The sequence below is a fragment of the Marmota monax genome, unplaced genomic scaffold (genome assembly GCF_021218885.2).
Source record: "Marmota monax isolate L192 unplaced genomic scaffold, Marmota_monax_Labrador192_F-V1.1 WCK01_AAM20220418_F8-fsc00122, whole genome shotgun sequence".
Lineage (NCBI taxonomy): Eukaryota > Metazoa > Chordata > Mammalia > Rodentia > Sciuridae > Marmota > Marmota monax.
In genome coordinates, this window is record NW_026695223.1 from 4174961 (window position 1) to 4200709 (window position 25749).

Below are 25749 nucleotides of genomic sequence, written 5' to 3' on the forward strand. Positions count from 1 at the left end.
GCTTGACTCACCCACAGAAGAAACTCAGTGTAGAAAATGTGACAATTCTTGGTTAGTGATCTGAATGAATCCACTTGGGCACAGTACCACTCAGCTGACCACAGGCCTCTCCTGAGGCCTAGTCCAGCCAGGCAGGAGACCCAGCCACTGGACGGGCGGGCCCTACTAGCCAGCCTCCAGTGGTCAAAGCTGATTCTGGTAAAGATGAAAAAGCACAGGTGCCAGGGGATGGCCTGTTTTGTCCCCTTTGGGACAGGTTACAACTTCACAAACCCCTGCCCTGGTCTTAGTGTGGGTGTTTGCTACCATCCCAGGCACATGCTCCTGCATGAGTAGGTCAGGATCTGAATAGGGTCTCCTTCCTGGCATCTTAACTATTCCAGTCTTAAAGGGAAACTTAAAACAGAGGAGAACAGAGAGAGGAGCCTCACATTTGCTCTTGGTTTCTTTTATGAGCAGGAGCAGGGTATTATCATAACTAATGTAATAATTATATTTCCTCTAAGGCATTTAGGTAAGCTTCAGGGCAGAGTGGTGCACACCTATAATCCCAGGTGGCTGAGGCAGGAGGATTCCAAGTTCTAGGCCAGTCTTGGTAACTCACAGAGACCCTCTCTCAAAAAATAAAAAGGGCTGGGCGGGGGAGGGGGGCAGATTTGAAGTAAAAGCCAGCATAGAATTATTTTTAATTTTTGAAGTGATTATATTACCAAAATAACTTGCTTATACTTTAAAAAAAATAAAGAAGGATCCAAAGGAATCCTTCTTTGCCCGAGTCCAAGTCCCTTGAGAAGACACTAGTACAAGTTGAGGCATTCTTCCAGAAATGTTAGATTTGTATGCAAACTTCTATAGTCTACCCTAAAAATAAAACAAATGGCATTATGCCATTGCCATCAAGCATGACAACCTGACCAGACCTCCTCCTCTCTAGCAGAAGCAGTTATCTGCAGAGAGGCAGACAATGGAGAACCCCAATTTCCTTTAGGTAAACCTCACAGGACTTATAGAGCAATCTAACTCACAGAGACAGAAAGCACAAAGGTGGGTTCCAGGGACTGGGGGAGGGGAAGGAGGTCAGTAGTTAATGGGGACAGTCTCCCTTGGGGAATATGAAAAGACCTGGCAGTAATGGTGGTTCAATAGGCATGGACTTAATGCCACAGAACTGTGCACTTAAAAATGGTCCAAATAGTAGGTTTTATGCTATTTATATTTTACAATAAAATAATAAATAAATGAGTAAATCCAACCTCACCAGGGTCAGTTCTGGCATTAGAATATTCCAGAATTACCATAGCAGCTGACACATCAGCTTTGAGGCTGTTATAGTCAGACACCCTCATGTTCTGTTTTAGGGATTAATATGCAGGAGATTTCCCATTGATTCTGGGCACTTGGTGGGGGGAGTCGGGGTGGTACAGAAATGAGCAGGGGTAGGCTGGCAGGGGGGAGGGATGTGCATCCCTGAGATTCCAGTCAGGTTGGGGAAACAGGCCTCCTCTACAAGGGAAAGTGTGTTGGAGACCAAGCCTTGACATGGGCCGTGACTGGCACCCCCACCAGCCCTCCTGTTAGGAAACATCGAAGGTGAGGAAGTGGGCTTTGTTTCCTTACTGTGGTCCATGCCTAGTAAGGGCACAGTGATGCACACCTATAATCCCAAGGTCTCTGTAAGTTACTGAGACTGGACTAGAACTTGGAATCCTCCTGCCTAGTAAGCGGGCTGATGTTGAAATCAGAAAGAAACTTCTAACACCATATTCCCAGAAGTAGCTGGGAAGAGGGTGGGCAGGTGGGAAAGGGCAATGTGATACAGAGAAGCTAGTGGCTGTGACTCTGCCCTTGTCCTGAAGGTTTTGTCCCGAAGGTTTTGTCCCATCTTTTAAAATTCCAAACAAAGTATGGCCAGAACTCTTAGAAGCTTGTGCTAAACCAAAAATCTAGAATTCTACATTTTTGTAATCCAAACTGAGGAAATGAGAGGTTCTCTGGCTTTCCATCTCAACTTTTGTTTCTGGGAAATTCTAGATCTAAAGTGTAACAGCATATTCATTTAACAGGACCTCAGAATGAGGGCATTATATAGGGTTTAAAGTCAGGCTCCAGAGGTTTAAGGTGAAAATGATTGAAATGGGGCTGAGTCTAGGACACAACTGTTTAGGGGCTGGTAGCTATAGGGAGGCGAGGGTATTAAAGGGAGGCTTGATAGTTGACACTCCTCTGTTTTATCTCAAGTGAGCAATCTATTGTTCTGATAGGAAAGCTGCTTGCCCAGATAAATTAGTTTGCTTTACTTTCTAAAGCAAACAGTGGAGTTATTTCTTGGTGTAGTGGCTTATCTTCCTGGGCAAGAATTTTCTGGAAGAGGCAGAAAGACACTTTGACCCAAGGGGCGGCCATGCTCAGCCCCAAGAGTAAAGTTATGCTGCTCCGAAACTGGAGGCTCCATTCTCAGGTGCATCTCTGTCCATGTCGAGCAAGGCAAAGCTTCCATGAGCGCTGTGCTGGGTTGTGCAGCTGCTCCCGTGTTCTTGGGTAACGGGAGCTCGGTGTAAGAAACCAAGGTGAGATAAGGACACTAGAACTCAACCTACTAGAACTCTTCAGGACCCAAAAAGGGCCTTCACAGGCAGGCTCATGGAGGAGGCCCGGGGTCACCTTGGGGTATGGTCTCACTAGCCCCAGGAGCTGTCCATAGACCCTCAGCTCAGCCCTCGATGTAGCCTGAGGTGGCCCTAGTGCCCCAACCTACTTCAGGCCTTAATCCCAAATGCTCCCCAAAAGGCTCTCACTGCACCCCAAACTGTTCCCAGTTTTCCTGGGTTCTGATCTCCTGCTTTCTTCTCCTATTCATGGCTCCATTACACCCACTGAACTTGACATTCAGCTACAAGCTTCACTGGCCACTAACTTTGACTCCAGTCTCCACTCTGGGGCCACACAGCCTCAGACACCTGGGACCCCTGCCCAGCTCCAGGGCTCTCTCCTAACAAGATTGACAAGCCACTCTGGTTGCTGCCAGAAAACTGGATTGGAAGAAAAAAGACCAAGCTCTCAATCAAGGAGGAGGAGGCAGTAAAATGAGATCGTCCACTAAGTAAGCCTCACGGCAAATGTGCAGAAAGGGCAGAGTCCAGAACCGCTGGAGGAGAGCCAGGAGGGGAGGTGGGCGACTGTTGCAGCGGTTCTGCTCACCTTAACTTTGAGGAGCCTGTGGAACAGCCCAGGAGAGAGGTCTAATCTGCAGCTGGAAATAGGAACCTGCGGTTTGGTTTGGGGCTGGGGAAGGGGCCTCAGGATGTAGCGGAAGTCATGAGTGTGGGTGACATTATAGGAGACACCAGGTATAAGAGGTTGAAGAATCAGAGGAACCTACTAAAGAGAGGAGGGGAAGGAACTCCTGTCACGCAGGAGGAAAACCAAAGCAAGTGATGTCATTAAAAATCAAGTAGTAGATGGAAAGAGGAAGACAAGGAAGAGGAGGAGGAGGAGGAGGAAGAGGAGGAGGAGGATAATGAGAAGGAGAAGGGGAGGAAGAGGAGGAGGAGGAGGAAGAAGAGGAAGAGGAGGAGGAGAATGAGAAGGAGAAGGAGAAGGGGAGGAAGAGGAGGAGGAGACTGAGAAGGAGAAGGGGAGGAAGAGGAGGAAAAGGAAGCAGCTTATTTTTCAACTGCTCTGTGAGTTCAAAATTATTTCCAAAGAAAAACCAAAACAAAGAAAGGTGCAAGGAAAGAGTGGCCCAGGAGGCCGAGGAAGAGGAAGAGTACCCACCAAATGGTCTTTGGCAATCTCTGCATGAGGACCGTCTGCTGGCGGGGGGAGGAGACAGAAGCTGGAGAGTAGGCTAGGCAGTGACACGGAGGGGACAAAGCAAGGGGTGAGCGAGGACAGTCTGAAGAAGCTGAGGGAGAAGACAAGAAGGGGAGGAACTGAAAAACTACCCTCCACGCCTCTGCCAGGAACAAGCCCTTGGAAGGCATCTTTGCACCCCCAACCCCAAGCACACAGAGGGCGCTCCACTGCTTCCTTGATGGATAGACAGAGGGGTGGCTGCGGGCTTTTGCAGAAAAGGCCAGGCACACCTGAGGAGCCTGGAGACTAGAGGCTCCTGGGCAGTAGAGGGCTCACGGGATGGGGGCTGGGCCTCCTTCCCCTGCCTCATTCCACACTCCACATTGGCTACACCGTCTGCTGCAGCCCACCCACCTGCAAGCTCTCTTGCCTATCTCTGCAGGTTCACGCGGGAGGCAGCGCAGGACTGCAAGGTGCTGGGGCAGCGCATCCCCGCAGGCACCGTGCTGGAGACAGCGGTGGGTGCCCTGCACCATGACCCCGAGCACTGGCCGGACCCTGAGACTTTTGACCCTAAAAGGTGAGCACTACCCTGTTAAATGGGCCCTGAGCCATGTTTGTGGGATTGAGACTCCTCAGCGGAGGTGACAGAGAAAAGTGCAGGCAGTTGTCCCTCCAAAAGTCAAAGGTCATGACAATTCAGACATCATTTGTAACATTTTAAAATGCCCCAAGTTGAATCCAGAGATTTGACATTCAGCAGCGATGCACGTAAAGAACAATCTCTTCCATTTGTTCAAGCAGGACGCAGGGTGTGGGGTGGTATTTGAGTGTGCACTGGAGGGAAACAGTCGTTTCAACACAATCCTATAGTGTCAGCTAAACTTCCCTGCCATCTACATTCATGAGACCTGGATCCTCCTCCTTTTCCTGACATGGATTTGGTCCATTATCTAATTTCATTTCTAGATTCTGTGATTTAAAATGCCCAAGCAGGCCTCCACACCCTGCCACAAGTCAGAATCAATCGCTAGCCCTCCCTTTGCCATCTGCAGGAGCAGAGCTGGCCAGACAGCCATTGTGTCTTCACCTTTAATGGCACCATCTGGACCTAGCCCAACTGTACAACAGGGTCACTAGGAAACCCTGGGCAGTGGGATCTAGAAAAATTATATCCCACTGCTTAGCAGGTCCTAGAAACACAGTTAAAGATCAAGAAATACCAACAGCACCCAAGTAAGAGGTAGTAAGAAGCAAGTTGGCTGTTACAAAACGTGATGGTCCCATAGCTCCACTGGCGCAACACACCTGGCAAATGCTACAATTTGGTAGCAGATTCAGCAATTCCAAGGAAGGACCTCTGGTGTCCAAATATCATAAGTCCCAGTGATTCAAATTTCAGGTGGTCAGATCAGCAAAGCCAGTGTGGTAGGGGAGGCAACTGAGACAGCAGGATAGGCCCTGGGAGGTCTGTAGGGAGCACAGTAGCTGGTGTCCAGGGACTTAACTGAGGAAGGAGATGGGTGATGCCTCGTCATCCTCTGGCTCCAGGTCAGGACTGCGATTTACCACTTGGATTCATTTAGTTCCCAGAGCCTTAGGGAGAGTCCTGCAGGAAACCATGCAGGGGTTATGCCTACTTGGGGTAACGGGGGCTCAGATGAAGGGCTGCTCAGCCAGAAGGAGGGACTTCAGATGGAAGGGAGCAGGCATTCGGGCCAACACTGACCTTCATACTGACTTTCAGGTTCACAGCAGAGGCCCAGAGGCAGCGGCAGCCCTTCACATACCTGCCTTTCGGGGCCGGCCCCCGGAGCTGCCTTGGGATCCGGCTGGGGCTGCTGGAGGTCAAGCTGACACTGTTCCATGTCCTGAGCAAATTCTGCTTCGAAGCCTGCCCTGAGACTCAGGTGAGGGCCCACTGTTCTGGGGAGAGGGTGTCACTCCAGTTCTCTGCACCATAGCTAGTCAGCCAGGGCAGCCTCAGGCTGTGTGTGAGGGCTGGTGCTGGCTCCTTAACCTCCCGGGGCCTCAGTTTCTTGATCTGTAAAAGGGGGTGATTAGAAAAATACCCTCCACCTCTCCAAGTGAGAATCTTGTGAGTTAATACTCGGGCTTGGACAAAAACCTGCCTGTAGGGGCCCCGTGATGTGTGAGCCCTTGAGATCACTGCTCTGTACACTCGGGCTGGGCCTCCTGTCGCTACAGCTCTTCCCTCCTCAGCAGAGAAGCCAGATGATGTGTGTGTGGCTGTGAAATGTTCCACCTTTGAAGGGTTTGGGGTGCGTGGCTTGTCCTGCACCTTCTCTGGCTCCCCCAACGCATTATAGTCTTCTGTGCATGGATGGGAAGCAGAAGGGCTTCAGTTCCTTGGAGGATGTTCCCCTCCCCACTGTACAGATGGTCACTCTCCTGTCCCCCATTGCCTCAGCTCAGTCCCTGTCACACGTGGTGACACACATTCCCCAGCAACATATACCTTCACACCTGAAGTTCCAGTGAGGCCCACAGACACTGCCCTTACCCATCTGGGACCTTCTCGCGCCTGCCCCTACCTTCCCGTCCCGGCCTCCCTCTCACCCACACTCTAGGCCCAGAGGTAGCCGGGAAGCTTAAACCACCACCTTTTGTGGTAGGTTTTATTATCCCCATTCTTTAAATGAGGAACCAAGTTCAAAGAGGTTAAGTGACTTTCCTGAGGTCACACAATTGGACTGCAGACTCAGTAAGGGCAGGGTCAATGGTACTGTGCCCAGTACCCAGCTGCATGTCAGGCCATGGCACTGTTCACTCGTTCATTCAACAAATTCTAATGACAAATGTGTGACTGGCCAAAAAGAAGGTGGGTTCAAACCTAGAACCTTTACACTCCCAAGTGCTCCAGCATGACATCAAGCTACCTCCCTGCATAGCAGACTGACTCTCAGCACGCGTGGTCCTGCCACCAGGAAACCCTTCTGCACAGCTGCAGACTTGAACAGGCAGTGTAAGGGGACTGATAAGGACACAGTGACAGACAATAATGTTTCCAGATCTGGAGACTGGCAGTGCCTCTGACACACAAACTGGGCTAGGCGGGTGTGGAGGAAGATGGATTTGGCTGGAGTACACAAAGACTGAGGCCCTGCAATGAAAATATCCACCAAGGGCTGATGGTAAGGGTGGAACAAGTGAGGGGTCAAACTGAGAGGAAGGACACGGCATCTGATGGTCTCAGTATTCTAGGGTCAACTACTTCCTTTTTGGGGCTTTTCAGACACAAATATCCAGATCAATGTCCAAAAATACATCCCTCAGCTCAAGAACCAGCCATGAGGGCTGGGGTTGTGACTCAGTGGTAAAGCACTTGCCTGGCATGTGTGAGGCATTGGGTTCGATTCTCAGCACTGCATATAAATAAATTAAAAAAATAAAGGTCCATCAACAACTAAAAATAAATAAATACTAAAAAGAGAACAAAAACCAGCCATGAGACCCCAGGGCCTGCTGGATCCATTCTGAACCCATTCTAACTCACTCTGAATTAAAGATGAGCCTGAGCCCACCTTGAAACTTCCCACCCAACGTTCTACCCCAAGAGGGTTTTGCCCTCGGACTACTGCCCCACCTTGAACATCATCCCTCCTACCTCCTCTAAGAAATCCCACTCCCATGGCTTCACCTTCACAGCCCCACCCAGTTCCTCCAAAATCAGAAGCCCTCTCTGATTTTTCCAGCCTCAACCCACTTCTCCATTTTTGGAACTCCTGTTTCAAGTTCATCTAGACCCATGCTGTGCCTCTAGCCACATGTGGCTATTTACGATCTAATTACTCGAATCAAATCAAAACCTCAGTCCCTTGCATGACCATATTTTGGGTGCTCACTGCCCAGGTGCAGACCATCTTGTTTCCTGGCATATACCCTTTCTCCAGCCTGACACAATCCTCAAAGGCATCCAAATAGGCCTAGCTGGGGCCTCAGCACTGAAACCTAGTGGATACTTCTTTGCTCTGAGGTTCACATCAGCCACTGAATCCTCATTTTACACACACTCCAGGAGTGTGTAAATTGGCTTCTTTAGTAGTTCTTTGGGTTTCAAAACCCCAATCCATCATGGCCTCTGCCTTTGAAGTTAGACATGGCAAAGTTTTACGAACATCAGGGACCACAGCATGGGTGAGCAGAGAACAGCCTGAAGCCACTATCCCCAAAGAGAGCAATGAGATGTGAGGGGACCGCAGGGATGGCAAGAATAGTGGAAGACTTTACTCTCCATGTTCTAGTCACGTGACCGTAGATATGTTGATTGGCATCCTGAAACTGTTTCTTCATTTGAAAAGTAAGATATTACTACACCCTAACCAGATTTCTTGGATGGATAAGTGCAGGGCCTGATACGCTCCTCATTTGTGGCATTTTATTCACCAGAAAAAGGGGATGTTTTAAAAATTTCATTAGTGGTGTGCTGCTGGGGCCCACGCCAGGCCACAAGAGACAGATTTGTTAATCTCAAGGAAATCTCACAGACCCTGCTTCTGGCCCAGTTCCAAGAAGTTTTCCTGCTTACAGTTAACTCTGATAAATATTTTCATTTCCTCTATTTTAGGTTCCACTGCAGCTAGAATCAAAATCTGCCTTGGGCCCCAAAAATGGAGTCCACATCAAGATTGTGTCTCGCTGACACAGAAGGTGTCTGGGAAAGAAGGGAACATCTCATGGCTACAGTATCTGCAAACTGGTGTTTTATAAGGGCACCACTAAGTTCTAAGAAAACCCTCACATGGAAATGCCAATGTTTTAAAACACATCTGGCATGATTGAGAGGGTGCCTGGTATGCAAGTATAAAGGAGGTTATTTATGAGGTATTTCCTACATGCTTAATAAATATTTGTTGTACTTGGTTTTGACACTGCCAACGGGGTTTAAACCACTGATTTAAGTAAAGATTGTGGATAAATAAGTGAATGTATAGTTTTGGCAAAATGACTGAGAACATGGTGTTTTAAAGGAAGTCCTGGCCTCGGACAAGAAGGATTCTACAGTTCAGGGAACACACAGAGCCCTCAGGTGAGCCTGTCCTGATGGCACTAGAACAGAGCTTTTTCAGTTTCTCATGCATTGTGCAGTTTTGGAGAGTGAATGATATTCACATACACTCAAATTCAAAAGCACTCCAAAGCTCTACTATGCTTTGACTTTTCTGGGTAGAGTCATACCAACTTTATTATAAGTTTCCACAGATAAAAAAAAAATGTGGGCTGAAATATCCTTTCTCTCTTAATGGACATCAAATCTTTTCTTAATTTTAATCAAGGAATCAAAATACAGAGGTGAATTTTAGTAAAAATAACGATTGTGTTAGTGAGGTCACTTTCAGCAAAGCACTTGCCAACTGAATCCCAGATCTGCCCTCAGAAGATGTGTGGTTGCTGGGCTTTTCCCCTCCATGTGCCTCAGTCTCTTCACTTATAAAATAGGGAAGCTCCTCTATTCAACATGTGAGCAGCTTGAAGGGGCTGAACATGAGAAAGGAAGGCAGCCTTAAAGCCAGGCACAGTGGCCACACACCTATAATCCCAGCAGCTCAGAAGGCTGAGGCAGGAGGATTACAAGTTCAAAGCCAGCTTCAGCAACTTGAGACCCTAAGCAATGTGGTGAGATACTATCTCAAAACAAAATATAAAAAGGGCTGGGGATGGGGCTCAGTGGTAAAGTGCCCCTGGGTTCGATTCCCAGTATCCAAAAAAAAAAAAAAGAAGAAGGCAGGCAGCCTTATTCCCTATGCTGTCCCCGTCCTATAAATCACCACTGCCTCAACGGCCCCAGTTCTGGGAGGCCCAGGCCAGACGGACCACATGACCCTCTCCACACACCTGCTGTCACGACTTTTTCTGGGTCATCCAGACTCTACAATGCCTGGGCCTGGAACTCAAGACTCACTGGAGAAAACCATAAATTCCTGAGGACCCATCCACCTCCCTCACTGGCCCCCTAACCCCTAAGCACCCTACTGCCACCTCAGAACCTCAACCTGCAGATCAGCCCAACTGAGTACTCAGATTCCTACTGGAGCACAGTCCCTACAACCTGCAATTCTGGCCCTGTGGCCCCAGCCAGGCTCTGGCCCTGCGCCCGCAGCCCATCAGCTCCATTGGGCCTCCCTCACCTTCCATGCCCAGGTGGTCACCATCTGCTCACACAGTGAGTGTGCTAGAATCACTGGAATCTCAGACTTTATACTGTTTGAACCCCATAATCCCTGGTCCTGCTTAAATCCCTCAGTTCATGCCTACCATCTATCATGGGGCAGCAAATGGCAGGGACTGAACTGGTTGGATCCTCCATGCAACCATTCACTATATTCCAACTGTGTCCTCACAAACATCCATGATCAACTCCTCCAGCTGAGATGCCTAGATCCTACTATGCCTTAGCACCAGACATCTTCAGAGTTGTAATCATTCTGGCTCCTTTCCATCATAATGTCCACCCTCTCGTAGACCCATCAAAACAGCTCCCCTGCATCCACCAGGTTGTCCACATGGACCATGCCCTTCTCTAGTGTTGATAGTCCAAAGAGTTACTCTAACTTGCTTTCTCAAAGGTCACCATATCCAGCGGCCTCTCTGTTCTTCATAGCTCACTTAACTTTCCCAGCGCGTATGACTACTTCCCACCTTGTTCCTCTGGCCATTCTTCCACCCATACTCCCAAATGAGCCATTCCTGATTACAATTACCCCTGGGGTAATTGGGTGGTTAAGAAGCACAGAAGTGTTCTTTACATTCAAGCCTTTATGTTCAAGGCAAGCACCTGATCTGGTGCCTCTCTATGGCCCCTTCCCCCACTACTGTAACAAAGACTTGGTAACCAATGACAGTCAAAAAGCAATGAAGGAGGCTGGGGTTGTGTCTCAGTGGTAGAGCACTTGCCTAGCATGTGAGGCACTGGGTTCAGTTCTCAGCACCACTTAAAAATAAATAAATAAATAAACAAAAGTCCATCAACATCTTAAAAAGAGGGGGGGGGGGGGCGCAACGAAGGAACCTTCAGGATTAGTCAGGCTGTAGGGGAACATCATTGGGGGATCTGAAAATCACACCACATGCAGCCATGTGGCTGGCCCTGCTGGTGATTGAGGTGGAGTTGCTGGTCCTTTTTCTGGTCATTGAACTCAGCTCTTCTCTGGCTTGATCTATCACCTGGGTAAGGTTGCAGACAGCTGCAACACTGCAAAGATGGGGAAACTAATTAGCCTTGGATCTGAATATCACAGGACAAATCAACTGAAGCGGAAGCACCAAGTCAGGATTGAACTCTTCTCTTGGGAGGCTGCCAGCCTCTCTGCCAACTTGGCCAAAACCAGCCAACACCCAGACACCACAGCATGCTCTGTTCATGATGCACAGGATCAACAGTGAACCTGGGTTTCGTGGGGCTGAAACTTTCTGTAGTAGGGGAAATAAAGGAATACAAATATGAAACTTTTGCAAACTTTACCAAAACCCACAGTCATGTGACTATATATTGCTAGGGCCCTCCTAAGGCCTTGGAAGCGTTCAAGCAAGGGAGAGGCGCAAACCTTTAGCTTTGTGATTAAGTCCATACACAGCCCGATGAGGCCAATGACAGTTCTGCTGGACCCAGCTAGGGACTGAATTTTGTTTCTTCTCCCAAACCCATACATTAAACCCTCACACCTAAGGTGATGATATTGGGCAGTGGGATTTTAAGAAGTGATTAGGTCCTGAGGGTGGAGTGAATGGAATTTGTGCCCTGTATAATAAAAGGCCTGAAAGATCTTCTACCATGCAGGTTACAGTAAGAGGGTGCCACCTGTGAGAAATGAGTTCTCACCAGACACCAAAATCTGTAGGTACCTTAACCTTAGACTTGCAGCCTCTAGTTGGGAGCAATAAATGTCTGTTGTTTATAAACCACCAAATCTATGGAACGTTATTACAGCACTCCAAAGGACTAAAACAGTTCCCAGTATTCAGAAAAGAACCTGGTACCCAGCAGCTGTTCAATAAAATAGACACAGAAGAATAAGCTCCAGTCTTCATCCACTTCAGATAAATAGTCTTTTATTTCCATACTCTCATGTGACATTTGCAGCACTGGTATTCAACCTCATTGGGACGTAAAACCCACACTTGGAGATGTCCAATGTGCTTAAGGGATACAGATATGGGCATTTACAGGCCAGGCCCAGGAGTCGGGGTACTCATCCACATCTCCTGCCAGGGTGGCTATTGTTTCCTCTGGATGACTGCTGACCCCACTAAGACGAAGGAAAACCAGCAGGGACTCGACACCACACAGGAGCCACTGCTCTGACAATATGACACAGCTCAACCAACAACAGAGCCCAGGAGCAACAGCCATAGAGCTGCTTGGGCTGGTGCCAGATCATAAGGCAGATGTTGACAGAGCTGCACCAGGCCTGTCCTGGGTCCCTCCACACACTCCATTAGTCCCCACACAGCTACAGTGCCTCTGATGAAAGGCAAAACAGAGGTCATGAGACCCTGAGAAATGGAATCATTATAGAGATAGAAACCCTTAACAATTAAAACAAATCCATAAAACAGTGTCTATAAACTCTGTCTGATGCCAATAAGCAGCAAAGTCAGCAGAGTAACAAATACAATATTAACACATTATTAAAAAGTAAAACTGGGCTCACCTACAGTCACTTCTGGCAAATTCACGAGCAAGCCCAAAAATGACCTAAAAGGGAAAACTATTACCAGCAAGGGATTAAGAATTTAACTTCATTGAGAAGCCAACATTAAACAACAGTTCATTAAAAGTTTTGTTTAAAAAGAAAAACATCCTGAACAGCTCTTCCAAAAGAGATGAGCTGGCCTGGAGCACCCCAGCCGCCCTCACTGCCGGCTGCCAAATAGGGAGCCCAGGGCAACGAGGAAGGAGCCAGTGGCAGGGGGTTTGGAGGAACTGGAGTACTGGATGAGGTACTCAGGGTAGGCCTGGTGCTTCTCGAAGACCACGAAGATGGTTGGGTCAGACATGCTGTTCACGCAGCTGTCATAGAAAGCATTGCTCTGGCCTCCCTTGGCCGGGGGACGGACGAAGGAGGCATTACCCCTGACGAAGTCGCCCACCAGCACCCGGGCCAGGAACATCGTGTGGGTCTGCGTGGCAGATTTGCTGTAGTGGTGAGAATATGCGGCATCTCGGGCAAAGTAGCTCCCTGAAATGACACACATGGGCCCTGGTGGGCACTGGGAGGACAGGCCCACAGTCAAGAAGGGGACAGTAAAAACCTGTTGGTAGATGTCACTGTGGGAATGGGCAATCCCAGGAGCCTCTGCTCTCTCGACACCCTATCTCCCTGCCCCTCTTCCTCTTCACCCTTTCCCCTCATGAAGGGACATGCATCGACATGTCAACACCTTCCACATGGCAAGGCATCAGTGGGCTCACTTAACTCAGAAAGAAAACTCCTTCCAGTTCTGAAACCATCAAAAATCTAACAGTCTCCAAGCACAACATTCTACTTAACTCCTGAACCTGCTTCCTCAGCTTTAAAATGGAGCTACCCCACCCAACCTCACAGGCTTTGTGGGGAAAGTGAATGAGATTCAATTCATGAGCCATTCTGCGGCCATCAGCAGCCCAACATACAACTATGAGCCTTGTCAAATGGGAACCTGGGCTGGAAGCTGCCATCTCTACTTTGGGATTCACAAACCTACCCCTGGCTCTTGTCCATCTTAGCCCCAGAATTGTCACCACATCAGACTGAAGTTTCCTGAGGGATAATCGATGGGAATGAAATACGAACTGCAGGTTATTATACTTCTAAATTTGGTAACCACACTGTGGTTCTGTAAGACAAGCCTTCCTGATCTTATAAAGTATTAAAGGGTGAAGGAATACCATATATGCCATCTACTTGCAAACAGTTCAAAAAAAGAGGAGATGATAAAACCAACATGGTAAAATGTTAAAACTGATGAATGTAGGTTAAAAAAAAAAAAAGTAGGTGAAATATATGCAGGAGATTATATAATATATGTATGTATATATTCCTGCATATATATTTTTTTCTTGCAACTTTCCTGAGTTTGAAGTTATTTCCAAATAAAGTTTAAAAATAACTAAGGGCCAGGAAAACAGATAACTTGAACAATAGCTAGAATGACATTACCATGACACTGTAAGGTTTTCAGGTTTCTATGACATCATGAAAGCATAGTCCAGTGACCTCATCAGGGTAAAAAGATGTCCCCTCTCCTCTTCTGACTTGGTCACTACCTCCCAGGGCCTGCATTCCACAGGGAAGCAACATCCTAGTAGGGAGGGCTGCCCTGCCACATCTTAGGTTGAGCTCTGAGCTATATACAGAGGAGTGATAGTCAGGATACTGCAGGGCAAGGGAGAGCATCCCCTCAGAGGGCCATGGTATCCCCAGAGGGCTCAGGGGCACACCCTCAGAGGGCAGGTGACCACTTCTTGCTGATTAGACCAGCTCATCAACCTAGGCTTGCTCCCTCCTGCCCTCTAGCAGGCAGCCCTGCGACGAGGCGAGGCATGCTGCAGTAGAGGCCGCCCTCGCCTTACCCTTGCCAAAGGAAGTGCCGTGAAGACCACAGACCCGCCAGTCAAAGTTCTGCTGGCAGATGGCATCCACGAAGTTGGTGCTGGTGCCATGGAACAGCTGCCTCTCATCCACTTCCTTCCCTTCATTTCGCTTCTGCATCTGCCCTTTTTGCCTAAAATTGCAGAAGGATGCATGTTGGGGCAGAGGGTTCTAGTCACCAAATATAGTCTATTGAACCCCTGGAAATGCATTTGCCAAGATAATAGAAGCATCATGCGACCAGATTAGTTGTGGGTTTCCCTGGCCAGGCCCAGGAGGCTCCTGCTATAGGCCAGGGAATGGGAAAGAAGGTAGAATGGCCCCTTGCAAAGAGCAGAAGGGAAACTCCCCTCCCTCCACAGTTCCAGGCTCCAGAAGTAGATCTCCCAGGAAAGCAGGGCCACCTGAGCAGAACTGAGTTTAGGAAGCTGGGAAGTAGAGGAAAGCTGGGAGGAGGTTCATCAGTTGGGGTCCAACCCTCTCCCCTCTACCATGACATTGTACAGATCACACTGTCCCTGACCCATATGGGGACAGATTCATATGCCCCAACCTTCAGGAAGACCCCCCATAGTGTTTCATCCCACAAAGGGAAGTGCCAGTGCCCAAGAACATACCAGCCCTTATGTGGAAAATGAGGTCCCTGCTCTGTGGCCATACATTAAAGTTTCTGGGACTGAGAGCAGGGGTGGGCCATCCTATCCCATCCTGCCAATCTTCATGGTGGCAGAATGGACAAGGGTGGGAGCAGCCTTTACTACCAGTTATGACAGGAACAAAGTCTAAGCTTGGGAAGCCTCAGTATTCTCAGTTCCACAGTAGGCCACACCGCCACACAGCTTGAGGATAAGGAGACAAGATACCCAGCACCACTGGGTGAACAGTGCTACTGATTTTCCTGGAGACTCAGGAAAATGCTGTTGCTAAGAAGGTAGCAGGGTGATGGGACAGAGCCACCAGCCCACCAATAGCAAACCCAACACACCACTGGTAGACTTCCCACAGGGCCAGGTTTTGGACTCGTTCAATCTTCTGAACAAAGTAGAAAGGTAGCGTGCGGTTGAAGAGGTTCCAGACCTTTTGATACTCTTCTGTGGAAGAACTCAGGATGATCCTCTGAAAAGGGACAATATTTTAATATGTTATTGTCAAAGTGCAAAATACAGATGAATCCCCTCCTAAGACTGCTAGGATGTAAGAACAGCAGAAGCAAGTCAGCCAGATAGTGACAACCATGCTCCCTTCCCCTCGGAGAGGGTCTCTCCAGGCCTGAGATAGTTGCAAATTATGGTCATTTCCCTCTTGTTTACTGGGAGACCAGCATGAAGAACAGGTGCATGTTGCCTAAGCCAGCCACTCTAGGTATACGCAGGACGTCCCTGCTCTTCTATATGCAGGCCAGAGACAATGGATGGACTATGCAGCCTACAAGAGCTAGTATCAATAAAGGTGTCTGAACTCCTCCAGTCCTTCCACACGCGGCCTGCACTTGCTGGTGTTTGCCTGGGCTTTGTGTACGCTCCAAGAGAGAAGCTCTCCCAGGACAGGGCTCATCATGTTGGAAAACATGTCAGAAGTCGGCCCAAGGGTTCCATGTAGATGGGGCAGTGCAGAACATTAGTCTGAGTACTCCACTGTGTTCAGCACTGCTCCCATCAGAGAGCAGGCCCATACTGAGCTACTGAACTGTCCATTCTCCTATTTTCTAGCATCTATTGCTTTTCCCCTTTAAATATCCGTGCCCTCCCTGCGAAATCCTCCAGGCGTGGTGGCGCACACCCTTAATCCCAGGAGCTACGAAGACTGAGACTGGAAGATCACAAATTCAAAGCCAGTCTTAACAACTTAGGCCCTAAGCAACTTAGTGAGACTCTGTCTCAAAATAAAATATAAAAAAGAACTGGACATGTGGCTCAGTAGTTAAGTGTCCCTGGGTTCAATCCCTGGTACCAAAAATAAATAAATAAATGCCCTTTAAATCTTCCCCTCATTTTTCTTTTCTTCCTTAGTAAAACTGATTTTTATTAACCAAGGACAACTCCTTATTTCTGCCCTTCCTAACAAATTGCACAACTCATTCTCCTCCCTCTACCCTGTACCCTCTCCCCTCAGAGCCACAGCCATCTCCTGGGTAGTTACTTGGGCTTAAAACTCCCTGCAAAAACAAAAACCTATTTGTACCTCTGCCCTCCTGCTCTCAGGAGCCACAGCTTCGCAGTGCAATCTGGCCACATTCGTCCTCTCTATAGAACCCATCCTCTCCAGCCCTACGTGAGTCCCATACCTTAAAGCCTGGGTCCGGCAGAGCTGAGGGGTCCCAGTAGTCCGGGATGCTCTTTGGGCCTTGAAACGTCACACTGCTACAACATGTAAACAAAACCATTTAGACATCCTTCAACAACCAAATCTATCATAGGTAGTCTCCACTACCGACATCACCAGTTATGAGTCTCAGCATATTTTAAAAGCCAACCCAATGCAAGGAGGCACATAACACAATATTCACACTGTGGGAGTACTTTTATCTTTGCTTTGGTGGCCAAACCTAAAACAATCAGTCCCGAGAGATACACTTCTCACCTGTGTCCCAATAACCACACAAAAGGATCACAGCACATGAGTAAAACAGCACACATAGGCCACAGCCTTTATCCAGTCTTGAAATTTAAAAGCTCCAAAGACTTTTTTCTTTAGAAAGCCTCAATGATGTGTAGTTGACATTAAAAAAATTTTTTTTTTAAACTTAAAATTGACACGAAAACCCATTTGGCAGTAGACATTTAACTGAACTGGTAAGAGACTACTTGTGGTTTCTATTCATCCTTCTTAAAGTAACAATACACATTCTTTACTGCAGTAATTTCAATGTGCCAAATTATAGAGTGCCACATAATACAGGCACCACATTACCTTTCTAAAAATAAAAATAGACAAATAAAAGCAGTTCTAAAAGACATATGGCCCAACAGGATTAGGAACTGAACTGTGAAACTATGATTCCAAATCATTCTCCTTAAGTTTCAGAATGTGCTGTTTCCCACAGCAGATCTACCTTCTGTTTTGCTGGCATGAGACATGTCCCTTCATTCTAAGCCTCAAAGAACTCCCACAAATAATCTTCCTAGGAAAATGGCATGGTTTAAAAATAACTAATCAAGGTCCCACCAGCAAGCATCAGCCAGAAACAGACACACAAAGATTTAAGATGATGAAATTATCAGTTCATAAAACAACAGTTATTCTTCCTATGTTTAAAAAATAAAAGGCAAACTTTAAAAACATATGCAAGAAAACCATTAAAAGACCTGGAACATCTACAAAAAGAACCAAACAGAACTTCTAGAAATGAAAAGTAGACTCCCTGACAATGAGAGCTCAATGGACATGCTCAACAGCAGATGAGGAAAGAGAAGCACTAAGCTGAAAGATGATGAAAGAAACTGGGGAAGAAATTGAGGCACAGAGAACAGAATAAGAAGGCCTTGCCACGATCTGGTCAGAACCTGAAGGAAGCTCCAGACAGGGAGGACAGAGCAGAACGGACTAGACACCAACCAAGATGATCAGTCTCGGGCAGGATAAATACAGACACAAAATGGACACAGTGTAGTGAGGTGCAGAACACCAAGACTGACAGAAGTCCTTAAAATCAGCCAATGGAAAAAGAAGTGACTATTGTCAAAGAATTGCCTGTTAGACCAAGAGCCAATTTCTCAAAAGCAACAACATAAACCAGAAGACGGTGAAATGGGGTCGCCAATGGTCTAAGAGAAAATAACTACAATCTAAAATTCTATACTCAGTGAAAATGTCTTTCAAGATTAAGGACAAAAACATTCAGACAGACAGCTACTGTGGTACATGCCTGTAAGCAGCTTGGGAGGCTGAGGCTTCTGAAAGGTCGCAAGTTCAAAGCCAGCCTCAGCAAAAAGCGAGGCACTAAGCAACTCAGTAAGACCCTGTCTCCAAATAAAATACAAAATAGGGCTGGGGGGTGCTGGGGTTGTGGCTCAGCGGTACAGCGCTTGCCTAGCATGTGTGTTGCCCTCGGTTCGATTCTCAGCACCACATACAAATAAGTAAAAATAGGGCTGGGGATGTGGTTCAGTGATTTAGTGCCCCAGAGTTCAATCCCTAGTACCCCTAATCCAAAAACAAATAAATAAACAAAAAACATTCAGACAAACCCAAAACAAAAGATTTTTTCAACAGATCTTCCTCTAAGGAAATATGAGAAGACAAAGAAATGGTAAAAATGTGAGTAATTTTAATGTAGTTTCTAGAATAGTCTTTTTTAAGAAGTGCAATGATAAAAAACTGCACTTAAAAAAGAAAAAATAAAGACAAAGCACATGAATAAAATATTTTTATGGACGATGGGAAGAACTCAACCAGACACTTGATGTGTATAAATGCTGTTTCAAATATTACATTAAATGATATTCCTGTATTGTAACTTCTGAATACGGAGATCACATTTTGTGCTTCTGTTAACTATAAATGCATAAGTGTTTCTGAATGTGATCCACCTGAGAGTCCCACTGGGCCATGGAGGCCCCAGCAGCCTTTCCCACTGGAGTTAATGACAACCAGCCACCATCACACAGGTTGAGAAGAACCAGGCACTTCAACAGCATGAGCAGTGTGCGGCACTCAGCCCAGAGAGAGAGAGAGAGAGAGAGAGAGAGAGATACTAAATCACTCGTATCTGAGTCTGTGTTTGGCCAAAATAATCATTTTTATTTCTAACATTTGGTATCTGCTTGTGGCCCTCCTGAAAAATAAATTACAATGATGACATAGGATAGCCAGTCTCAGAAAGGAGACAAACTTTTCCAAAGTGCCTAGGACAGGTCTGGATAGGGAAAGAATAAAAAAATGACTTCTAGCTGGAGGAAGGTAGTAATCAACCAAAACTTTAAATCCAGAAGCAATAAAGAGACAGATACATTTAACAAAAAAAGTAAAATCAGAAGTATCTTTGTATGGTTAAATCCTTCATAAGCAAAGTTAAAAAGCCGACAGAAGCAAGTAACCAAGGGCTAGTCTCCCTAACAGAGAAAGGTTCTCATTATTTAAGAAAAATACCAAAAAAACAAAAAGTTGATAGAAAAATGGATAGGAAGACAAACAGACCACTGGAAAAATAAGATGGAAAGGGGAGAAACAGCATTTACACATTAGGAAAAAATTTCAACCTCATTGATAAAACAAGCTAAAGTACAGACACATCCTTTTGCACCTGTGAGAATGACAAAAATCCAAGAGTCTGACAACTCATGCTAGGCAAGCACTATGCCACTAAGCCATAGCCCCAGTCCCACAAATTCTGTTTTAAATGACTTTCTATGTTTCACAAAGACAACCACCAAAATCTACTTCTGAGGTCTTAAAAGAACCAAGAGAGACACTATCTCCAAGGAAACACAAATGAGCCTGAATAAAGGAGCTGTACCTAGCTGACAGCAGCGGCCAAAGTCCCAACATGGACTGTGGCAAACCCAAACTGTAAGGGGCACTGTGGTACCACCATCCACCATCTAGGCCACCTTCCCAACCCCCACCCGCCCCGCACATGGCCTGTGGTTTGGAGAGTACTGACTCCTCCCCACCTAACTCCAATCTCATCAACCTGCACCAGCCTGAAATCTTGCTTCAAATGGGGCCTGATCAGTGTCAATCTCCCCATCAGCTGTAGGTCTTTCTCCTCTACCACTGTGCTCCCAAGGAAGGGGATTCACCTAGGGGTTCCTGGTACCCACCCTATGACATAAATAAACCCACCCTGAATGAAGATGAAACTGGCCCATTAGTGACTGTAATGCCAGTTTTTGGTAATTCGGTATTCCTTGATATTCAAGACTAAAATACATGGGTTTTATTAATTCCATCATTATTTCATCATGTCAACATTTTAAAAAATTCAGGTCTATAACTCAATTGTTACACTGAAAAGACAAACTGGTGGGCTGGCTTCAAGTCCAGCCTGGCTTGCACATCCCAATAGGTAGTCCTGGCATTACGTGCGATGAAGATTCTACTCACAAGATAATTCTAACCCCAGCTCACAACTCCCCAACTAGTGGATCTGAATGCTGGCTTGAGTGCTAGAGCTTTAGTCACAACACCAATAGTGCTTTTTGCACCCCAACTGAAAGCACATGCCAACCAAGCAGGGGCCCCTGTGCAACCTACCAGGTTTGCTTTGTCTTCACATCCTGGGGAGACACATATATGGGTCTGCGGCAAACTTTTCTGATGGTGCCAAAGACTAGGTTTTTCTGAACAAAGGCTGAAAAAAAACAGCCAATGAGAGGACATCAATGTTTCATAAACACAAATTAAATGGGATGGAAAGCTAATCCAAATCTGTAAAGCCCTGAACCAGGCTTAAAAATAAGGTAGTTTCATACATTTCAAATATTTGTAAAGAAAATAAGTATCCTTGGGAGACTGGGTTTAATGAATAGAGGAATGATTAGTAATTGACGTATCAATTATACATGAGTGCTTTTAAATTGTTCCTTCCAATCTTGTTTAAGCTATTATTTTGCTTAGCAATTTTTCCCAGCTTGAATATAAAATAGCTTCAACCGCGCCTGAGACCAAATTACCATGTCTTGAGTTAGTAGGATTTAGAGTTAATACAATAATTTTACTCTTACAACTTTTGTTAGTTTGATTAAGCTAACTCTATAGCAGTGTTTATCACTTATTTACATGTGTATCATCTTTTAATAAACAAAATTCTTGCTGCCTCAGCTTCAAGAATCTCCTACTCATTCTGAAGATGGGGGTAGAGGAAATACTACTGCCTTTAGTTACAACACCAATAAATGCTTGATTTAAAAATGAATACCTAGAAGTTAGAGCATATATCCCTACCTAGCAGGAAAACCCTGTCAAATCCTACTTTCCACACTTACAGTACAAAAACAAGTTTGTTTTCTTTTTTTTAAGAACACCCTAATATTTAAAATCACAGATGTCTAGAATTTCCCTTACTGAGCTTGAGCATATACTTGATAGATAACCCAAGGGATGTCCTTTACACCACGGCCACCCACATCATCATTCGGAGTACACCACTTATATGCAGTTTCCATGATCCTTTATGATACCTACAACTCAACTTCCCATTGATGCTTTGCTCATTAGTGCACTTAAGATTAAAAAAGTTTTTCAAGAAATGTGGGCTGACTAAATATGTATTCAGTACCTTCTCTTTCTTCCATGGATAAAGTGAGGCCTTTTCCCACCTTTGCCCTTGAAAAGGATACACTAGACTATGTCCCTAAATGAGCCCTGATTTGGGGAGTTCTGTCTGTTTGTAGTTAGCTAAGCTAACAGGATGTCAGAATTCTGACTCTGAAATCTTAGCTTTTGCCTTGAGTGACTCTATGACAAGCATCCCTAAAAGGACTGAGCTGAGTCTTCCTAACCCTACAGAACAAGTAGTGACTTGAACTGTTGTGTGTATATCTTAAATACGCTTGCTTCCTAATACACAGTTTAAAAATGTCTGTTTGTGTGTATGTCAAGAGTTTGTTCTGAGACTTGCTTTCATTATTCGTAGTATTGAGACTTTGAGGGCAAAGCCAACCATCTCAAACTTCTTTCGTGGATGCTATTACCTACCAAAAAGAACTTATACCAGGCTTATGCCCACCCAATGAACTTATACCAGGCTGCAATAGTGCTTTTTCTAACTGCCTGCATATGCTCTTCTCCACTCTTGTCCTCAGAGTCTGTTATGTCCCCGGCAATGAGGTCTAGGTTGAGAAGAATGAACTGTGTTGCACCTGACATTTTTGTTGTATCTGTTTGATATTTTCTAGGTACTTAAAAAATTATTTCAAAGTATTGTCAGCAGGCAGAAAGGTGAGCTGCACAGCTCTGGTCTACAAGGCAGTCCTAAAGTCCCACCGAGCCCTTCCACATACTTGTGTCTATCAGCCATGGAGTGCAAACCACACACCTATACCAGCATCCTCCAACAGAGCTGATCCCACTGGAGAGCAGAAGAGACTTATCTGAAGGGGTATCCTGTGCAGCATGGGCTCTGCCTTAAGTGAAACCAAAGTGCTACAAAACCAATTGGCCAAAAGCAAGCAGCCAAAGCAGTTTTAAGATAGTTCATCAGAAACACTCTGCTGCCCTCCACACAGAACAAAGGTCCACAAAAGTAGCAGAAGCAGGGACTCGGGTTGTGGCTCAGTGGTACAGCACTTTCCTAGCACGTGTAAAGCACTGTGTTCAAGCCTCAGCACCACATAAAAAATAAAACAAAAATAAAGGTATTGTGTCCATCTACAACTAAAAAGATTTTTTTTTAAATAGCAAAAACAGTACACTGTGTGGAGAACAAGGCCCTAATATTCCCTTTACAATGCTGAACACTCGGGACTCCAAGTCTAAAATGTGAAACATGAACAACACTGAACTAAATAGCTGGACTGCTATATTCACGTGGAAATTGCATAAGAGGAGCTATAGCAAAACTAAAACTTGAAAAGAAATTTCCAAACTGGTCTCTGAAGAAAGTGGTCAAAGTGTTCGACCTGCTTCTGTTGAGTAAAGTAACTGGGACAAACCATTCAGGTCCCTGTTTCAGGAACTGTTAATTAAAGCTTGTTCTACCACATATTTAACCTAGCTGGCATCCCGCCTAGGCCGGGGGTGCCTACCAGAAAGCAGGCACAGCACTACTGCCTACCAGACAGTGTTGAGGTGGACGCTAATACAGCCATGGGGGCCTTGTTGGGGATGCACCACAGCCCTCAGGACAGCTGCACTGCAGCTGGTGCCTTGCCTGCACCTCCGCACTCTGGCTCCTGCCCCTCCTCAGGTCCTTTCTCCTCATATCTCCCACACACATCTCCACCCTGTGGTGCCAGCACCATCCACTGATGGATCTGCCTCCACTTCTAGATGAACACTCTTCTGTTTCTTTCCTACGCCAGCTCAGGTTCTAGGTTCATGTGAAAGGCTGTGCCCACACAAGCCAGGCTCTGATGGGGGGGCGGGGTTACCTTTGAAGTCTAATTCGTAGTTGTGTTTTCCAGCCTGGAACTTCAGGGTAGATGCCTGGGAATCGGTCCCTGAGGCGCAGAATGTCAGGTAGGCTTTCTCCACGTCGCTGCTACTAATGGTGGTCACAGGGTGCTCTGTGCCCTATGAAGGGAAAGCCAGAAACTTATGAAAGCAAGAACCCATGATAAGGAGAAAAGATGGTGGTATATCCATACCACTTTCAAGACATGTCCATAAGGACATCCTATCATGAGGAAGGAGGGAGTGCCAAGGAGCAGGGTGTGACAGGGGAAGGAAGGATGCTCAGAAGGGAGGCAACACAACTCTCCTGAAAGTTTCCTTGGTAAATGGAAGACAATAAGACAGGTCCCGCTGAGCAGGGTAAGAGGAAGGGGAGCAACAGAAGAGAGAGTGTTGGAGTTCCTCAGAAAGGATGACGCAGCCATTCAAATGTCAGTGAAATATCAACAGTGGATTCTCCAACACAGCTTGACTGATAGTCCAGCAATACTGCCTCTTCTTCAGCTCCTTCCATTCCCACCATCTTTAATCCAACTTCTCTCCTCCTCCATGAAGCTTTCTTTTTCTGGTCCCTTGGAAAACTCTTCTATTTTTCCAGTTATTCATTTCAAACCCTCATCTCATCTATGATCACCTCCAGGATAGCTAATGTTTGGGGTTGCACTGAGTTTGAATTCTGGCTCCCTGCTATGGATTGATGTGGTCTGTTCCCCAAGGGTTCCTGCTCCAGAGCGTTGGTCCCCAGTGTAGTGATGTTAAGAGGGGTGGAACCTTTAATAGGTGGGGCTTAGGAGGAGATGCTTAGGTCATTGGGGACATTGCCTTCAGAAGGGTTCAATGCTGGTCTTTAGGATAGAGTTCTCTTAAGAGCGGTTGTTATAAAGCAAGGCCACCCCACATACTTGGTCCTTTCTGCACATAGCTACTTCCCTTTCTGCTTCTCTACCATGTTGTGACCCAGCCAAGAGAGCACTCACTAGAAGCTGAATAAATGGAGCTACCTTTCAACTTCCTGTGAGTTAAACAAACCTCTTTTCTTTATAAAGTACCCAACCTCTGGTATTTTATTACAGCCAAATAAAATGAACTAATTCACTTCCAAACTTGAAGACTCCATTTCTTGATAAATTATTTAAATTCTCTGAGTCTCCATTATCTCAAATATATAGCAAGAATAATTATCATACTCATGCATACTCATCGCATTATATGATAAGACTATACTACCCTCACAGGGTAATACCTAAAGAGCACTTAGCACAATGCCTGGAAAAAGTCCTCAATAAATGCTACTTATCATTGTCATAATTTTTGAACCAGTAACTGAACCCAGGGGTACTTAACCACTGAGACACATCCCCAGCCCTTTTTGAGACAGGGTCTCACTAAGTTGCTTAGGGACTCACTAAAATGCTGAGGCTGGTTTTGAACTTGTGATCCTCCTGCCTCCCTTCTCAAAGCTGCTGAGATTATAGGCATGCACTACCACTTCCTGCTTCATTATTTTTATTATAGTTAATACTCTGATAACTAAAATTAAAGTTACCTAACCTATAACCCCCTCTGTCCCTGTAGCTTTTCCTACTCCCCCTATTCCTAGCACCCTGTTCCTCCTAGGCCACAGGTTCTATGCTTTATGGACAGACAATAAATTAAACAAGATCTGCCCCTGCCTCTGGGCAATTTAGTTCAGCAAGAAAGGAGGGAGAGGGGCTGGGGATGTGGCTCAAGCGGTAGTGCGCTCGCCTGGCATGCGTGCGGCCCGGGTTCGATCCCCAGCACCACATACCAACAAAGATGTTGTGTCTGCCGAGAACTAAAAACAAAAAAAAATAAATAAAAAAAAAAAAAAAAAAAAAAAAAAAGAAAGGAGGGAGAAACAAAAGCAATCAGACATGTCTATATATTGTGCTCAAGGTCCCACACAGGTCTGCATGGAGTGCAACAGAAGCTAAAGGGACTTCATGAAAATGATCAAGATTAGGTGGGGGTGAAGGAGCAAAAAGGGTTTCCTGGAGAAAAAAGACGTGAGCCAAGGCCAGAGCCTGAGGAGTGAGAATGAGTTGGCTCTCTAAGAGGACCATCAACAGAGAGTATACTAGGCAGACAATTTTTTTTTTAAATTGTAGTTGGACACAATACCTTTATTTTATTTATTTATTTTTATGTAGTGCTGAGGATCAAACCAGTGCCTCGCACATGCTAGGTGAGCGTTCTACCACTGAGCCACAACCCCAGCGCCCCTGGTAGACAATTTTTGAAGTAACCACCTACCTTATATTCTTAGAGTGGTGCCTAAGTTCCAGGA

The 25749-nt window shown here is 46.1% G+C and overlaps 2 protein-coding genes across 4 annotated transcripts in view; one reads left to right on the top strand and one right to left on the bottom strand.

Moving 5' to 3' along the window:
• Tbxas1 (thromboxane A synthase 1) overlaps positions 1-8694 on the top strand; it is a 217743-nt gene extending 209049 nt beyond the window's left edge. For both annotated transcript variants that reach the window (XM_046434075.2, XM_046434074.2), the window contains 3 exons: positions 4238-4375; positions 5543-5705; positions 8384-8694. In XM_046434075.2, coding sequence (XP_046290031.1) covers positions 4238-4375; positions 5543-5705; positions 8384-8458 — 376 coding nt within the window. In that variant the 3' untranslated portion in view covers positions 8459-8694. The remainder of the gene's footprint in view (positions 1-4237; positions 4376-5542; positions 5706-8383) is intronic.
• Positions 8695-11848: 3154 nt separating this feature from the next.
• Parp12 (poly(ADP-ribose) polymerase family member 12) overlaps positions 11849-25749 on the bottom strand; it is a 34976-nt gene continuing 21075 nt past the window's right edge. Inside the window, exons 7-12 of one of the 2 annotated variants that reach the window (XM_046434209.2) lie at positions 23420-23561; positions 20583-20679; positions 16672-16747; positions 15373-15503; positions 14369-14520; positions 11849-12995 (exon numbers count right to left, since the gene is read on the bottom strand). In XM_046434209.2, coding sequence (XP_046290165.1) covers positions 12670-12995; positions 14369-14520; positions 15373-15503; positions 16672-16747; positions 20583-20679; positions 23420-23561 — 924 coding nt within the window. In that variant the 3' untranslated portion in view covers positions 11849-12669. The remainder of the gene's footprint in view (positions 12996-14368; positions 14521-15372; positions 15504-16671; positions 16748-20582; positions 20680-23419; positions 23562-25749) is intronic. The other variant, XM_058575736.1, reaches the window with a different exon arrangement.